General features: G+C 31.3%; 1 protein-coding gene across 2 annotated transcripts in view; it reads right to left on the bottom strand.

Moving 5' to 3' along the window:
- Window positions 1-19,289, bottom strand: part of Rpn13 (regulatory particle non-ATPase 13) — a 224,564-nt gene that overhangs the window by 134,242 nt on the left and 71,033 nt on the right. Inside the window, exon 2 of one of the 2 annotated variants that reach the window (XM_089589198.1) lies at window positions 2,958-3,074. The exons of the other annotated variant lie outside the window; for it this stretch is intronic. Coding sequence (XP_089445324.1) covers window positions 2,958-3,074 — 117 coding nt within the window. The remainder of the gene's footprint in view (window positions 1-2,957; window positions 3,075-19,289) is intronic. 2 annotated transcript variants of the gene reach the window in all.

Below are 19,289 nucleotides of genomic sequence, written 5' to 3'. Positions count from 1 at the left end.
AGTGTGCGACAAAGGTGTGCGGCAAAGGTTTTTGCCGCACAGTGTGCGGAAAAGGTTCTGCCACACACCGAAAAAAATTTTGCTACACACTGGAAATCAAAATTCATACTTATTTTGTACCTATTTTCCTCACACATTGCGAAAAAAACTTGTACGCAACTCGTGCGGGACGATTTTCCGCACTTGTGTGATGGACTCGCACTCGTGGCCGGTGACGGTAACTCGTAACCTTGCGATCACACTCGTGCTACGCACTTGTATTCTCAACTGGTACTTGTTCCCGTCAACTCCAGCCACTCGTGTGAGTTAATTACTACTCGTGCGGGAAATCGTCTTTTCCGCACTTTTTACGTAAATAACTATTGATCACGTATGACATGAAAACAAGCAAATAACTATGAGAATCGACGGAGAGCTAAAAGGAAGCGGAGGGGGTGCGACTCACTTTCGTCAATACAATTATGTAATATAGGGGTATGTACTCATATATATATATATATATATATATATATCAATCTATATCCATAGATAATGGGATGTATATGTGTGTGTGTGTGTGTTTGATCGTTTTTCCGCAAAACGCATTAAGAGCTAAAATTTGGCAGAGTTGTAGCCTTGGGAATCTTCAATAACCACACTTAAATTCGGCGAAATCGGATGGACAGTTTTTAAAAACGCAGCTTAATGCAAAAAAAGGTACTTAAACAAAACGGCCTAAAAAAACTTAATTATGTTAGATGCAATTTTTTTGAGGAATCATATTTATTGATAGTTACTCGACAGCTCACTCAAGTATTAAATTATTTTGAAACGCGGAAATTGGTCATTCGTTTCAAAAATATCGTATATTTTTTTTAAGAGAGTTTGCAGTTTAAACGTAATCCTTGATAACACCGGAGCCAAGCTTCGGAAAGTAAACGTAGCCTTTGCATCGGCAACTACGGCGGCTCATCGCCTATCATGCGCCTTACTAACGTGCGCAGAAAATACCTATGCTGTTTATTATTTTGTAAGCTATATATATTGGTGTTCATTGCCGACACTAAAAACCGTATTTTACCATTTTTACCATTTTTTTTGAAGCCCTAAAGGAAAATATTATTTGTTCGATTTAATTACAATCGATTGGCATGGTTTAATTTTCTACAACGTGTTTTTTTCAACTAGTCTGAGGTTTTTATTGCTGAAAACTTAATTCAATCACACTATAAGGCTTATGAGCATCTCCGGAGAAGCCCTATTCTTCAGGAAGCACTTTTTACCGGTAAGGACAGCAACTTCTGGCACCTGGCATCGGATAAGCTAATCCGTACCTTAGCCCTAATAGTGTTATACATTTACCCAGGCCTGAAAACCTGTAGAGCGAGAAAAAGATCCTGGAATCCCTTTGAAGGGAAATTCTACGGAAAAACCTACCCCGAAACAGCCAGGAATTCGTAGAAACTTTTCCAATAAAAACAGCCCTTCGAAAAAATCTGCACTCACCAGAAATTAAACTTACTAACTCCAGAAAAGTGTTGTATCAGTACTAAGTATGCTTACCACTGAACCAACGACACTCCTGTTAGTGATGCTTATTATTAAATGTGTAAGATATTTAATGTAAAGTTTTAATAATTTTTTTCCTTGTGTAGAAATGAAATGTATTCAATTACTACGTGATCAATCTAGATGATGGAAATTTACTGAATGTACAATTATGATGTGATGTGTAGAAAATTTATTGCTTCTGATTTTACGTACAACTATTACGTGTACAATTCTAACGTGTCAAATGCTTACCCTGTCAAAAAAAAAGTACCATACATTAGAAGTAACAATAAGAGAGAGCCAGAAATGTTCTAACTTTAGGATTTGAGTAATGCAGCTACTGCAGTAGAAAAAATAGTTTCAAAGATAACAATGTAAATCAAAGTGGAAAAATAACTACTTAAAGATAGTTTTGAAGATAAAATATAAGAAACATAAGATGCAGACTTAAAATAAAGGGGGTATGCTAGTAGATGTACAGTTACAAAAATCAAAAACTAAAAAATAGAGACGTAGAGAATACGAAAACACGACCAAAGATATTTAAATCTACAATGGAAGCCTATGCTAAAAAAATTTATGTTGCATGTTCCCTCTAGTGATAATAAAAATTGAGTTTGTAAATTTTACCTTTAAATTTACCTTAATAATCTCATAAAATGTTAAGCAATAATAATTTAACACTACGTAATAAAACCATGCATTCTATTTCAAGTACCAAGTTTTTACAAAACTGGTAAGGTAAAGAAACGTATCTTAAGTAAAAGTATTTTCAAACCGTTTAAAGTCTAACAGGACGATAAAAAAAAAACGTTTTTGTTCGCAAGGGTAAAAATACCGAGTGTGCAAAAATGCTAAGTCTCATTGGTATGCAACAATATAAACGTATGTAAATGAATCATTAAGTCAACAAAATCATTTTAAAAAGAAATCGCATCGTAAGTAAAAATAAACCAGTTTTTTAAGCCTAAGGCTGGTATTCATTTATAAAAATAATTTACGAATAACGAAAGACCGTAGCAATATGTATAACATTAAAATAAATATATGTTTATGCCTCCGTTAACTAGGTCATTGGGAGAAGCTTCTTATAACATTACCAAAAAACAGTGATACATGACTCACAGCAAAACTGAACGAGATTTAAAGCAAAAGGCTGATTTCCAACAAACGAAAACTATATCTCTTTAGTCATACAAATAATGTAAAAATGAAAAAAAAAACGTAGCAAAATTTTTGACAGATCAATGTCATTAACAATGTTAACAGCATAATTACGATAACTTTTAACAAAGTTATGAAAATACGTTGATACCAAACTGAAAATTATTTCAGCCAAGTTTTTTTATTTTGGATTTAATATGATTTTTATTTGGTTGATAAACGAATTTTAATTTATTTACAATGAAAATAAAAATGAAACATACCTGTAACCAAAAAAATATTTTTCTGCTTGAAGATTTAAATTTTAGTAAGTAAACTCTTCCCGTCTTACACTGTGATACACGCTTAAATTCACAATCATCTGGAAATATGATCAAATCCTAGACAAAAGAATTCTATTAGTACAAAAATTTATTTGAGCAAAGAAATATGTAAACATAACAATGCATTATAAAATGATTAATCAACTGCAGCTTACGAAACTTTTATTATCTTGATGCTTTTACCTTTGTTTTCTTCTCTACTTTTACAAATATACAAGGTTTCGAGACAAGCTTTACCCATCTTAGAGACTAATAGTTACAGGGCTCAGCGATCATTTCAAGCACAAGCGAGACTTAATTCGGTTTAACAAAAGAATTGTTTCAATGAACGATCTAACTTATCAAAACGACTTATTTTAAACTGATAGTGACGTTATTAAAAAGCTAGCAAGAAAGGAAGCCTAGAAAGGTTGAAGATGTATCCGAAAGAATTACCTTTTCAATTAAAAATCAGATAATAAGTTCTTTGGCAACCTGAATCAAAATACTAATGAAGGAGACCATAATTAATACACTTCTCGTAAAATCTTACAACACGGATTGCTTTAACTGGAAAATGAAAGATACTTGACATTGTGTGAGGAAGACAGTAAAAACGTTTGAAAATAATAGTATTTACATGATTTTTAAGGACAGTACAGTAATAATTTAATTTTTCCTGGAATTTTAATATAGTTAAGTTAATATTTATCTTTACGACGGCAATTATTCAATAACTAGCTGTCCCATAAAAAACAATGTGAGTGATGACTCTTAATATTAATAAAAAACAAATTTAGCTCAAACTCGGCGAGATGTATTAAAAATTCAAGCAGTAAAATTGAAAACCAGATGTCAAATTAATGAGGTATAACAACATTTCTTGCTTTTTTTCTGAAATTTGCAATGATTTTCGACAAAACCTAGCTTAATTTTTTTGTTGAACTAAGAATATGCGACTACTTTTTTCTTTCCAAAAATTTTTATTGAAAATAATTCCTGACCTTACATAATGGAAATGCTGCACAAGATTTTACTTTTAATAAGCTTGTTGCATATCCTATCGATTAATAAATGCTTGTTTTAGTCTAAAATAATAAGGTAATGATCGATGTTTAAATGTAAGAAAAAGAGTTTTTGCATATTTTTTACTTTTCCAATTAGACATGGCTATTAGTTATGGACCGAGCTCTACCACTTTTGAGTCTAATTTTTTATGTGTCCCCTTTGATTTTTAATTAATATCTCTAAGTCTAAGGTTGATTTATTCATTAAAATATCAAAAATATGAGTGAACGCTTCCATTTTTATAAAATAAATAGTTATTAAATAATTAATGATTTACGGAAAAAAAATTGAATTGACCCCATCGATAACGTAGGACAAATCAATAATCTCGGAACAACTTTTAAGAACACATATCCAAGGCGATAGAAAAAAAACATCAATTTAATGTTAGCCAAGAATTTGTTTGGAAAAAGACTTACTTGGCGAAAAAACAAGATCGAAAAAGTATTTACATGAGTTTGGACAATACACTGTAGTACAAAAATATTGTACACTACATTTTTTTAGCACTTTCTTTCTAAAAGAAAAAAGTTATTAACATACACATCATTTAAGTCATACTCTATTCACTTATTTAGCGTTATAAAACACAGTACCACAAAAAAAGATCCCCGACAAATGTGGTTTCATTTTGCTTAAAGTTTATATTTTTTTCGCTGATTTTAAGCAAGTTAAAATTCATTTATTTAATAACTTTATAAATTATACTATTTCATGTCTACTCAAACAAACTGCACAGAAATAAATTTTGTCTTTGATAAGGACAAGAACTATATTTTTTCTATACTCAGTCCACTTATCATGAAAATGCTGTAAAAAAGACTATTTGAAAATCAATTTTTGAGAAAATTAAAAAAAAAAAAAAAAAAAAAGTCAAACTTAGCTTAAGGTCACTTTAGAAAACTCAGCTTCAAGAAAAATATGATTAGTACTAAGCCATCTAACACTTTAACTTTTTTACATTTTTTTTGGTAAGGCACGGGAACGCTTTAAAAATAAAAGATTTACAAAACGTAAGTTGTAATTATTACGTATCAAAACCATTTAAACGCTCCACTGTAGACCCAAATCCACAATACACCTCTCATATTTTGTCAATAGTAGTAACTGCATATTAGTTTTTACGTCAGAGTTGTCAAAAAATGAGCCTTTACTCTGGAAAAAAAGTTCCTACAGCTTTCTCTCATGTCAAAGCAAAATTTTTGCAAGTTCTCTAAACAATACTTACTGGATATACGAAAATTAAAAGATACTCTTACCTATTTCCAATGAAATTTTCATACTCCTGTCACTAGCATTTTTATCAAGAATATAGTAAAAGAGAAGATAAAAACCAATTTTTTCTTTGTTTTCTGGTTGTACAATTTTTGCTAACGGTATTAGATCAATACTTAAGTAGAATAAGTTAGCGGTTTTGAAAATATCTACTATATAAGTCTTAAAAAAATTTTAACCGATCACTTTGTTGTTTATAAAAATCAAAAAAACAGCCAAATATGCGTTTTCTGAATGAATTATTAATATCAAAAATAAAATCCCTAAAGATTCCTTAATCACACTGATTATAAATTTTAAAGCGATGAATAAATATTGACAGCGAATCAATTCAAGCAACGTCGGCCGTAGGTATACTGGAAGTGTTCTGGCCCACCTACCCCTTTTTCCCTGGGACCTGTAGAGCAAGGATATGAGGCTTCCTTTCTAACTAGGTGGCTGTCACCACTCCGAGTGAAGGAAAGTGCCGCGAGTAGTGCACATATGTATGCGCATGTGTGTGAGAGCTCAGTGGTCAGCAATGCTTTGCACGAGCTTGTCTGCACTCCCCCTTTCGAGTGTCAGATTGTTTACCAGACTAGCTTTGGGATTTGCACCTTTGACCACTTACCTAAGCGCATGCATGAAAAATGTACACATGTGTACAAGCATGTATGTCTTTATGCGCGTGATAATGATGTGCTGGATCAGTCGTGCTATTGCACAAGCTTTTTCGTGCTTTTTGCAATAGTGCCGGATGTTGGACAAACTTTCCCCAGACAGATTTGTGCATGAAATATTGTTTCTCACTGCGATAGCATTCTAGTAGCCAGATTGAACTTGGATAACCAGAGCAATTAACAGTTAAGCTAAGAATCGTGCCTGCACACGCAGTCCTTGGAGCAGCTTATCGTGCTCAGACATCAGTATCTTGCCTAAGGAAGATGACCAAAGCAATATAAGACGATAGAGAAAAAAATCAACACATATAAATAATTTTCATGATCATTTTATTGATAAGCATTAATTCAATTTTATAAGAATCGGTTCTCTCAACAAATTTTGCCAGCCCTGCCCTAAGTCTGGCTAACGCTTCTGCGAATGAGTTTTTTTATCATTATTTTTTTTTTTCATTCTTATACATCAACTTTATATCAAAGATAGTTGATCGGTAAGCGTATTTCTTTTTTAATACACATTTTTTTATAGCTGCAGCATTCTTAAAAACACAATAGGCTGATTTAAATGTATAATGTGTACATGTCACATAAATCATGTTAAATTGTTTTAGGGACAAACGTTTTTCAAAGTTATAAGTGAATCTAAGAGGGAAAAAAAAGATCTTTGGTTTTTTTGTTTATTATCTTTTATTTAGTGAACATTGAATTTTATGAATCATATACCTACTGAAGAGCACTTGACGACGGCATTTCGGTTTTTCAAGTCCTATAACATAAATTACGTCATCCTCTTATATAATAAACTGAAACTAACGATTAAATTTTTATAGGGCACTTCTCTAGAGTCCCAAACGAGACCATGGCAATCACGTTCTAACCATCGATTTTCATGTCCATTTCAAGGCTTCAGCTGATCCCAGCGGTGGAGGGGGTAGGGGCTCGAAAAGAAATACTGTCGGTATAAAATCTTCTTCCTCTAAAGGTAGAATTGCTTTTTTTTTAAAAATGAACTCGTAAAATATAGTATCAAAGCATTAAATACTAATCACGTATGTAGCCATCTTCAAGCTAATACAACTATGAGCCAACTAACATTAATGTTTACTTACAACATCTTTTTATACACAATACGTGTATTATAATTTTTTATCGTATCGCAACGACTACTGAATAGTGAAAATACAAAAAAAATTCAAGATATAATTGATAATAGTGTAATAGTGCATGAAAGCTTTAAAAACTATAAGCAATGTGTAAAATTATAGTCGCACATAAGGCAAAAATTGTAAATATTAAATGTCTCGAGACAACTTTTTTAGAAACATTTTTTTTTAATTGTGAATTCACGAATATATTAATACTACATTAAGCCATGATGACGATGATGCTGCTGTGGTGTAAAAAAACCTGATAGTGCGTTTTAGGGTCGTTTAAGTACTTTTATTATTGTGAACAGCAAGCACTTACATGTAGTACAATTTCTAAACTCCACTAAAAAAAATTTGTTTTTAAAGTGCCAGAAATTCTGAATCAGCAGCGTGCTTTAAAAAATATTACATTTTGAGAAGCAGAATTTGTCTGAGTTAAAAATGATACGAAGACTACTAAAGTTAAGTATTTTACTACTGAACCAAAATGTATTTTTCTTACAACTGACTTGCTTGAATGGTTCAAAAGTAATGTTCAGAAACCTATTGCTACCGACATTGATCAATCCCAAGAACAAAATTCTGCGTAGACTCTACGCTTCATTTTAAACTAAGTAGTAAACGAAAATAAATATCAAGTTATGAATAGAAGCTCTAACACAAGAACTACTCAGTTCTATTATTTAAAAAAAAAGGTTGCGTTTATGTTGAGAATTTCAATCACCAATGTTTTAAATAGACCATTTTGTTGGCACTACATCCTGCAAGTAAAAATGCGTATTGAGTCTCGAATTATAAAAAATATGAAAATTATTACGATTTTCCTGGGACAACATTTGTAATTCAACCTAAGCAAGTAGAAGGATTTAAAAACAAAACGATAAATTGATTGATGTATATTTTTTAAAAAAGAGAAAAAATACTTTTAAAACTAATTTCCATTATTTTACAGCTGAAACAAAAGCTATCCATGTGAATTTGTTACTCATAAAAAATTAGTATATAGACATGGATTATAAGAGAAAAGTAAATAAAAAAAGAATAAAATGTAACAATGAAGTTTATAATAATTTCAATTATGCTAAAATGATGAGAGAGATTAAAGAAGATAATGCAGAAAAAGATAATATAGAAGAAAGTAAGCAGACAAATTATGATTTTAACCGTGCTTATGATAGAATTATAGAAGAGGTATACGAATAAAAGGCAGACTACAAAGATGATGCTGAGTCAAAGAACAGCTTACATAGCAGGGTTAGTCGTACGGATAATCATGAATACTATAACCATTATGTAAGGGTTAACGATTTATCTTGGATTGTAAGAAGCTCTCTAACTAATTGTTAACGTAAAATACACATTTGCAATTGTTGTCTGCTTTACTTCAAAACTCATAAAAAACTTATAATACACACAGTAAAGATCGTAAAAGTCAAAAAATGTTAAGTTAGCTTGCCAAAATGTGGTAATAATATATTTAAATTTCAAATTTATAAGAAAAAAAATCAAATGCTATTTGAAGTATATGCTGACTTTGAGTGTTTATCGAAACCTATACGCAATAGTGAATGAACAATACAACATCAAGAAGCGTTGAGTGTTGGATACAACATAAAGTGTAGTTTTAACTTTACTAAATCACGATAAATTTTCCATAGAAAAGAAACTAAAAGCAGCGAAAATTCTGTTACATGGTTTGTTAAAGAAATGTAATATCTCAAAATAAATTTGCAAACTATGTATAACAATTCAGTTCCAATAAGATTATTAACTGAAAAAGAAAATTTTTATTTTCTTAACACTGACAAATATTACATATGTGAAAAGTATGTTAAAAATGATGATGAAATTTATAATCATTATTATTTTACTTAAGAGTCAATATTTCGTATTAGATTTTCTTGATAAATATTGTTTCTTTTCAAAATTTATTTACGAATTTTGTTTTTAATTTTAGATATCGAGGCTCTGAACATTATAAATGTAAGATCGAATACCAAGACTCACAAACAATACGCATAGTTTTCCATAACCTAAATTACGACGCGAATTTATTTGTACAAGAACTTATTAATTGCTTTCCTAAAAGAGTAAAAGAAGTATCTCAGACGAAAGCATAACATATTTCTTTTACAAAATATGTTGAGAGAACGAGAATCAACTTACATTTTACTGACTCTAGTCGAGTTTTATCTTTATCGCTCAAAAAGTTGGCATCCTCATAAGAACAGCATAATATTTAAGAAACTTCTTGTAGTTAAGACGATTCATACACCACAGATCAAATTAAATTGCTTAAAAATAGGGTGTATTTGCATATAATCATGTAATGTCACTTAAAAATTCTAAGAAACCGTGGTTTCATTAAAATAAATTTTTTATAGCAAATTATATGAAGCACATATAAGTACTAAGGATTATACATGTATTTAAGGAATAAGAAAAAATTTAATATAGCAAATCTCCAATAAGTAGATTTATACCTCAAGTCAAACGTGCTTCCATTAGCAGAAATTTTTGAAAACTTTAGAACTAATTGTCTAGAGGTATACATATCAAATGTTGCTTACTATCTTACAACACCAGGCTTCAGTTGGAATATTATGTTGAAAAAACCCAAGTAAGATTAAATATATACACAAAGAGTTCTACTAGAACATTAAAAAATAAATGAATAACTTTTCTATTATATTTCAGTAGAACTCATTACTGGCATTGACATGTTTTTGTTCATTGACAAAGGTTTAAGAGGAGAAATAACGCAGTCTTTTAACAGATATACTGAATCCAATAACAACTATATGGATGGTTGCAAAAAAATTGATGTTGAAAAATACATAATCTATCTAGATCTGAACAATTAATATCGTTGGTCTATGATTCAACAACTTCCTTATGGTGAATTCCAGTGGGTCAAAAACGTTGACAAACAATCTCACGATTTTTTAAAAATCGGCACTGAAAATGATTATGAATATAGTTTAGAAGTAGATTTGAAAAATTCAGAGGTGCTTCATAATTTTGTATCACCTTTTTGTTCTAAATATGTTTCAGCTCCCAATTCGAAATAAAAAAATTAATGACTACATTACGCAATAGGCATTAATATGTATTTCATTATGAAACGCTCAAGCAATTGAAAATCATGGATTAATAGTAACAAGAATTCATCGGGCTGTAACATTTCAGCAAAGTAAAAGGCTCGAGGAGTAAAGAGACCTAAATAGTAATTAAAGAAAAAAAAGTTAAAAATGAGTTAAAAAAAATTCTTTTCAAACTTTTTAATAACGCTATTTTCGAAAAGAAAACAGAGAATGATAGAAAACGAATTAATGTTAAGCTTTTAGACCACTGAGGTGGGCGTAACGGTGTAGGCGCACGTATTGCTAAGCCCAACTTTTATAGCTGTGATATTTTTGATGCAAATTCTGTAGTAATTCAATAACAACGATTGAAAGTAATGATGGGAAAGCTCATATTTATTGGGCTTAGTGTATTGGACTTGTCTAAAACGCTTGTTTACCGCTTTTATAATAATAATATGATTTCTAAACTTAAAAATGATTGTAAACTGTTGTATGCTGATACAGACACTTTAAAATATTTAATTAAAAACCATGATATTTACGAAATTCTAAAATTTGACACTCAGGAACTCGATACATCAAAATATCCCGAAATTAAAAAATGTAAAATACTGTTTAAGATTTAAAAAATCATAGGACTCATTAATGGTGAGTATAATGGCCATTTTATTACGGAATTTATCGATCTCAGAAGTAAAATGTACGGCATGATCGTTCAGAATTAAAACATAATAAAAGAAGCAAAGGGTGTAAAGTCCAATGTTGTTAAAACCACCATTGATTTTAATGATTACATCGATTACCTACAAAATCAAAACATAAACATAAATCGAGAGCAAGTTAATATTAGATCTCGTCTGCACAAGCTCCATACTGAAAAAACAATAAAAATAGCTCTTAGCTCTTGTGATGATAAGCGATGCAATTTTCTTAATGTCACTGACACTTTACCCTCAGGCCACTGTTAAGTAAATCAAAAAAAGCGAGATAGATTTTAAAAAAAAGAGAAAGTTAAGCAGAATGGAGAAAAGGTTTCAAGTCCAAGAAATGAGAGTCATGCTGATTTATCACTGAGATACCATAAAATAGTAAATAGAGAACCGAGAATCACAACACCTGGAGACGAAGATAAAAAAAAGAGAATGATAACATGGCCAGACGGAAAACAGCTTGTATAGGAAAGAAGTTTCAAGAAGAAATTAACTTAGTGACATCACAAAAAGAAATAGAGGAACCTTCACTTTAAGAACAGTTGCAAAATAAGCATACACATGATCAAATGCAAAACAATAAGCGAAATATGATAACTTTTAGTTTTAATAATAGCGAGCAATGTAATGTTACCTTCATGACTGACTCATCGTCTAGTGAGAATGATGTAATAAATAAAGTACGTAACAGAGAAAAACAAAAGGGTGAAGATGACAGATGAAAAGTGACTTATCAAAAAAACGAATGGGAGAGAGATTGCTACAGTAGAGCTACTTCATGTAGTAGCAGAAACCTTATTTAAAAAACCACGCAAACAACTGCAGGCCAGTTTTATCAGAATTGCCAGACAGCAACATTCGGTCATCGACTGTTTAGTATTTGAAGCAAGAAAAGGCAGTGTGAAACTTAATGTTCAAGTTCCAAATATTTTTACCTAGTACGGTGCCAAAGAATGTTGTTGATAATAAAGTGCTGTATAATAATTTATTAGATTTTAGAAAAAAAATGTAGCCCTTTCTAACTTATAATAGTTGTAATACATAATTTTTAGACTTCCGTTGTGGACACGTAGGAGAGTGGACGTGTAAAAGTGAGCTCCTGAATAAAGCAATAAATAGAAGAAAAAGCAAGGGTAGATAGCTGTAATAAAGTCGTAGAAAAGTGGTGAAATACATGAGGACATAATAAACAATGACAAAAAGTAAAAAAGAAAGTGAAACAGAAGGATCATAAAAGATTGCAAAACAGGGACAGAGAACGTGAGAGATGAACAAGACGTCGATGCAAGTCGCAAAAGAATAGTGCAATCGGATGAACAAAGGAAAAAGTGGTTTACGAAGGAAAAGGGAGAAAGAAAGAAGTGATAATAATTAAAGAAAAGTGAACAGTAAATTGTGAAAAAGTGGACAAACAGGGGTGTAGGAAAAAGTGAGATTAGGAAACCTAGTAAGTGGAAAGGGCACGGGCAGGGAAAGGTGATTTTTTATCGGTTACCGACAGAGAAAGTAGATAAGGAAGATACTAAATTTTCCGACGGTAGTTACGTGGTCAATAAAGAAGGAATCCTACATTTTTTAAAGGAAAAAGAATAATATTTTTATATCGACAGTAGATAAAGAAGTTTTTGACAACCTGGTTACTGGCAGTAGATAAAAAGAATTCCTCAATTACCAGAATTGACAGAGTCAGTAAAGAAGATATCTGTAGAATCGGTAAAATTTAAAAAATGACAGGAAAAAACGCAAATATAAACACGAGAAGTAATACAAACACAAATCCAAAAATTAAAGAACAATCCACTCTGAATTTCCAGAGAGAAAAAGAGAAAAAGGATAAAAGTCAGGATGTTAAAGAACAAAATAGTAATATGAGTAGGATAGAAAAGAGATTAGATAGCATGTTTGAGTTGATGGAAAGATTAGAAAAAAGAAGAAGAATAGAGAGAGGACAGAAGCAGGTTGTTGAAAAAGAGACTAGAGTGGATAGAAGAGAAGAAAGCTATTGAAGAAAGGATCAACAGATTGGAATGGGAATTAGAAAAAAATGAAAGGGAGAAGAGAAGACAGAACATTGTCATTAAAGGTGCAATTATATAAAAAGAAGATATAAAAAAGAAGGTGGAAGAGTTTGTGGAACAGAAAATCAATGTCAATGTAAAGGTGAAAAATGCTACTGAAATAGTAGTAAAGAAAGGAAAAAGTGATATGTAAATCGTATTTGTAGAATTAGAAAGCAAGGAAATGAAAGACAGTATTATGATGAACAAGAAGAAGATTGAAAAAGGAAAAAATTGGCTATATGAAATTGATGATTGATGATAAGTGGTATAGATACAACGAATGGAAGGGAAATTTCCTGGAAGAAAGAAGAAGGATACAGGGGAAGATAACAGGAAGATCGCAAGAATGAAGAGGACAAGAAGAGAAGGAGGAGAGGAAGTTGGAGGAGGAGAAGAAAAAAAGTGTCAATATGTGCGTTTGGAACATTGCAGGAGTGTTAAATAAGGACATGGAAGTATGGAAATATTTAAATAATTTTTATATTATAACGTTAGTAGAAACATGGTTAGAGAAAAATAAATGGGAAGATATAAAAAGTAAGATGTCGAGAAATTATGAATGGAAATTTGTTGCAGCAAAAATAGAGTATAAAAAAGATAGAGCGAAAGGAGGAATAATAAGAAGTTAGAAATTAAAAATTACGAAGAATTGAGTGATAACATAGTAAAACAAGAGATTGAATATGACAAACAAGAGTGGACATTCGTAGGAGTATACTGCCAAGACGTGGCAAATACAATGGAAATTATAAAAGAAAAAATAGGAACGCAGGAAAAAGGTGGTATTATACTGGCAGGAGATTGGAATGCGAGGACTGGCAGGGAAGGTGGATGGGTCAGTGAGATGGAGATTGGAAGCAAGGAAGTTAGTAGCAGGAAATCAAAAGATGAAACAATTAACGAGGAAGGAAGAAGATTAATTAAAGAAATAACAAAAGAAGGATGGGGTATAGTTAACGGAGAAAAAGGAGAAGAAGGAAACTACACGTACGTTGGCAGCAGAGGTGAGTCAGTAATAGATTATGTTATAAGTAATCAAGAAGCGTTAGATCAGATAAAAGAATTAAAAATAGGACAAAGAACAGAGTCAGATCACATGCCACTAGAAATATACTTAAAAAATGAAATAGAAGTGGTAGAAGATAGGGGAATGGAAGAAAAGGAAATTTCAAGAAGAGAATGGACGCAAGAATTGATAGACCAATACCAGGAGAGGTGCTAAGGATGTAATTAGAAAGAGATACAAGTAGAAAGAAGATGGGAAAAGATAAAAGAAGCAATAGAAGCAGCAGTACCAAAAACTAAAAAACAGTCTAAGGTATGGAGGTTGGGAGAAAGAAAGTGGTATGACAAAGAATGGAAAGCAAAAAAGAAGGAGCTGAGAAAAATACTGAAGCTATGGAGGAAAAAAAAGTGGATAAAGACTATCTCATTAACAAAAAGAGAGAGTATAGAAATTGGTGCGAGGTAAAAAGAAAAAGGTATGAAATAACGGAGGAAAAAAATGTAAGGGTCGCAAAATCAGAAAGGGAAATTTGGAATTATATTAATAGATATAGAAAGAAGTAAGCAGGCGTTAATAATAAAACAGAAATTGAAGAATGGAGAAGGCATTTTATGAGGAAACTAGGCGGTAAGGATGAAAAAGCTATGATGATAGAAGAGTTGAAAGAAGAGAATGCAAGAATAGAGAAAAGTAAACAGGATCAAGAAGAATTAAGCAAAGAAGAGTTCAAGAGGTTAATAAATAGGTTAAAACTGAGGAAGGCACCAGGAGATGACAAACTAGAAAACGAAATATGGAAATATATGCCAAAAGAGGTTGATGCAGCGCTATGGGAATTGATGAAGAAAGTATGGAAAGAAGGAAGGATTATAGGACAATGGAGAAAACGAGTGATCTGCACAATTTATAAAGGAGGTGATAAGGAGGAGCTGGATTATTTTTAGAGGGGTAACTTTGACATGCACAGCATATAAAATCTACGCGAGTATGTTAAATGAATTATTGAAAAAAGAGATTGAACAAAAATTAGCAGAAAGTCAATTTGGATTCAGAGAAGGAAGAGGAGTGATGGACGCAATTTATACGCTGAAGCACATAGTGGACGACAAGTTAAGTAAACCAAAAGGAAAAATATTCGCATGCTTCATTGATCTAAAAGAGGCATTTGACAGAGTAGACAGAACGGTTTTAAACGAAAGATTGCAAGATATGGAGGTGAGTAAAATATTGATAAGTAGAATTATGGATATATACAAAGAAACTATAAATATAGTGAAGGTAGGAGATGAAATATCAGATGAATTTTGGACAGAGAGAGGAGTAAGGCAAGGGTGTCTATTGAGCCCGACATTATTTTATGTGTACCTAGTGGATCTAGAAGAGGAAATGAGAAAAGGGCAAATAGGAGGATGCAGAATAGGAAATGAAAAAATATGGAGTTTATCCTACACTGATGACATAGTTTTAATAGCAGACAGAGAAGAAGAGCTAAATGATATGTTATAAAGGTTCGAAAAGTACATTGAGAAAAAGAAAATGATTTTGAGCGAAAGAAAAACAAAAATTTTAGTATTCGAAAAAAGAGCAAGGAAAGATAGAGTATGGAAATGGGGAGAAAATGAACTAGAAGAAGTGACAGAAATTAGATATCTGGGAAATGTTTTACAAAAAAATGGTAGTAATGAAAGGCATTTGGAAGAAAGGAAGAGAAAGGCTATAATGGCGATGAAAAGCGTTTGGAGTATAGGTGAGAGGATATTTAAGTATAGTTATCAAAGAAGAAAAAAGTTATTTGTGGCATTAGTGGAGAGTATAGCGTTATTCTGAGCAGAAATATGGGGCTGGGAAGAAGATAAGAGATTGGAAAGTAAACAAAGAAAGTATATTAAGTGGTTATTGGGATTAAACAGGAATACACCAAATTATTTAGTGGAAGAAGAATGAACATTGAAAAGCATGAAAATGAAGGTGCTAAGAAGAGCAATAAAATTTGAAGAAAAGATTAGGGACTCAAAAATTAAATTAGCAAAAGAAGGCATAAGAGAAAAAGATAAAGATAAAGAAAGAGAAAACATAGGAAGAGTAGCAAAAAAAAGAATGGAAATATTAAAGCAAGAGGAAGTAACAGAAACAAGATACATGAGAGGGACAGAATTCAAAGAGCAAGTAAGATTTAAGATAATAGAGAGTATAAGAAGAAAGGAAAAAGAAAAAGATTAGAAAAGATAAAAAACTCAAGATATAATAAGATAAACAAGAACATAATAACAGAGGATGAACCAGAATATCTGAAGATGGAAATGCCAATAAAAGATAGAAAATTAATGGCAAGATTTAGATGTGGTAATGAAGAAAGGAAATGTAGATTATGCAAGGAAGAGGAGGAAAATCATACACACATACTGAAGAGATGCGAAAAAACAAGGAGCGAAAAAGTAATAGAAGATATACTTGATAAGAGAGGAAAAGAAATAGAAATATTGATAAGAGTAGTTAGTAAAAGAAAAGAAGGGGAAAGTTCCTAACAGTGCCAAGAAAAATAGGATGAAGAAATCAAGAAGGAAAAAGGGAAGGATATGAGAAGAGAGAAGAAAGAAGAGAAAGGATCAAGAAAAACAGTGTAAAGTGTAAAGTGAAGTGTAAATATACTTTCAAAAAGACTGTAGTATTTAAGATTTAATTTATTTCATTGCAGTGGTTATATGGACAGTATTTTTTCAAGTTTCTTATATTATATAAAAGAAAAAGTGACTAATTGTTTCAGTATTATTAATAGATTTCATTTTATTTCATTTATAGTTAAATTTGAATATAAATATTAATATGAATTTTAATTTAGAAGCAAATTATCTTTGAAAAGTTTTTTTTTATTTATTATATGTTTTTGTTTACTTACTCATAAGTGTAGGTTATGTAACTTGAAAATCATAAATGAAAATGTAAAACATATGTAAAAGTAATGTGCAAAGATAACGATAAGAAATGTAACGGAAGCCCTCCAAACCTGAAAGGGATGGAGTATGAAATAAATAAGTAAATAAATAAATAACATAATTTTTAAGTGTATAGGTTAAATAGTTTTTGTGGAAATAATAAAAAAAAGACCATGTATTGCATTTTTCTGAAGTGAAACTTTTTTAGGTTTTATAATAACAGTACTACTATTGGTTTATGTGTAGGTATCATCTATTTAAACTTACTTATCAGAAATTCATCTTCAGCTAAAGTGTACCAGAAAAAACTTGACTATTTTTTTAAAATGATTGTCAGTCGTGTCAGCTGTTAACAAAAATTCATCATCATACCAAAGAAGAAAAACCTAAAAGAATAAAAAATTTACTAACACACTTATCTGACTAGGTCTGAAAGAGAATTACAAAACTAACTTTTGAAGTTTGCAGCAGAAAAAAGGAACAAAGGAAGAATTGCCACGATGGTCTTTAAGAAAATTATAACTGATAGTATCTCTTATATTTAAAAGAAAGGAACTCGCCTTGTTATTCAAACGACTCATGCAAGTCGTTCTCCTATTACCTTTTGAGGTAGCTCTTAGTACATGATCAATGTGCTACCATCTGTTCTATTATCTGAAACTTTCATGACTTCGACAATCTACAAAGCTAACTATCTAAAGAACTAGGCACTAATTTTAAAAACTATGCTACTTCAGAAATTTCTGAAACTTGGCTAACTGAGAAATAAACAGAGTTGCGTCCCTTTTTCTTGAATTTTATTGTCTTTGATAGTCCTTTTGTCATTTCCAGATTGCAAGAGCAAGTGCAGGCATAACCCTTTTATTAACAAAAATTTGGTCAGATCAACACAGCTCATTGTAGATAATAAATCTTCCATCGCAATGTGTGGCTCAATGATCCACATTAGGTTTTCAATCATTTTTGTTTATTTAAAGCCTGATCATCTTGCTAACTAAAAAAAAAATCTTAAAATTTTACTTTCATTTTTTAAGTCGAAACCAAACAATTTTTAAGTATTTTCTTGGTAAGCGGTAAGTCCAACGCCCACATTAAAACAAGAAATAAAATGTCTGAAGAATTGGTTTTTCTTTAACGATTCATCAGCTCTTCACGACTAAATATTAACAACTCCTCCAAAAAGGAATGTCAGATTTCAGACTTCATGAATTAAATAGAAGCAGTTTGTCTAATCCCTAGAGAGATTATACATTCATAATTAACACAGGCACAAGTACTTTATTAAAAAATTTTGTCTTCTCAGAAAAACTAAACTACGTGTTTTTCTGATTGCAGATATCCCACTTTAGACGCTGAAGTCACTCTACATAAAGTCATTTAAACAATTTAAAGCATGAACATTGGTAAAACTTCTGACCCTAATGGGATCGCTATATTTTTATAGCCCTTCCAACCAACTAATTGGTTACAGTACATTGTTAATATTTTAAACAAGATTTTAGATACTGGCTTAGTTTCAGAGAGCTGGTGTTTATCTAATAACTTGCTTTTGCTCAAGAAAGGTGACTTATTAGTCTGGTAGAATTAGTTTTTCAGCCCAGAAAACTCGGACTAGCTCAAAAAAAAAAATATTGTAGTAGTTTCCATGTATTATAACAAATTAAAACAGAATTTAATAAGTTGAAATGTTAGCAAGAGCCCCTCAAAAATGGCAAGAGCGGCCAAAGCATGTTTTTCGCCTTTAGAAAAAAGCTTAAGGATTGTACATGAAAAAAAGTATAGTAAAAAAAAGCGCAATTCTAAGACAAACAAAATGAGCCACTTTGGGTTCAGATTGGCTCGGTCATTTTTTCGCAAATCGCAAAAACTGCCATTTTCAGCCATTTTTTCGAAATTCAATGACTTGCACTCTATACAATAATTAGAGCTAAACTTTTAAAGCGAAAAAAGTTACTCTCGAAAAATGGCTGTAAAAAAGTTGATAAGCTGTTAGCCAACATAGGTACATTTTTCTAACGTATTTCGCTTTGTCAACATTTACTCTACAAGTACCTGAAATTCCATTCATTTTCACAAATTTTAAGTATCTTAAAAATTGATTGCAAAAAATGGCTTTTTGCTCTCTTGTCAGTGGAATCGGCGGCTCGACTAGCCACCGCTGGAGGCCTTACCCACTTTTCGCCTGCGTGTTTTCCTCAAGCGTGTTCACAACGAAATGTGCTTTTTTTGCAATTAATTTTTAAGATACTTTTGATTGGTAAAAATAAATTGCATTATAGGTCCTTGTAGAGTAAATTGAGACGAAACGAAATGCGTTAAAAAAATGCACCTATACTGGCTAACAACTT

This window comes from Copidosoma floridanum, unplaced genomic scaffold, assembly GCF_036245765.1.
Source record: "Copidosoma floridanum isolate Cflo_tuat_1 unplaced genomic scaffold, Cflo_Japanese_pri ptg000008l, whole genome shotgun sequence".
Lineage (NCBI taxonomy): Eukaryota > Metazoa > Arthropoda > Insecta > Hymenoptera > Encyrtidae > Copidosoma > Copidosoma floridanum.
Note: the sequence above shows the minus strand (reverse complement) of the source record. Positions and strands in the feature narration are given on the sequence as shown.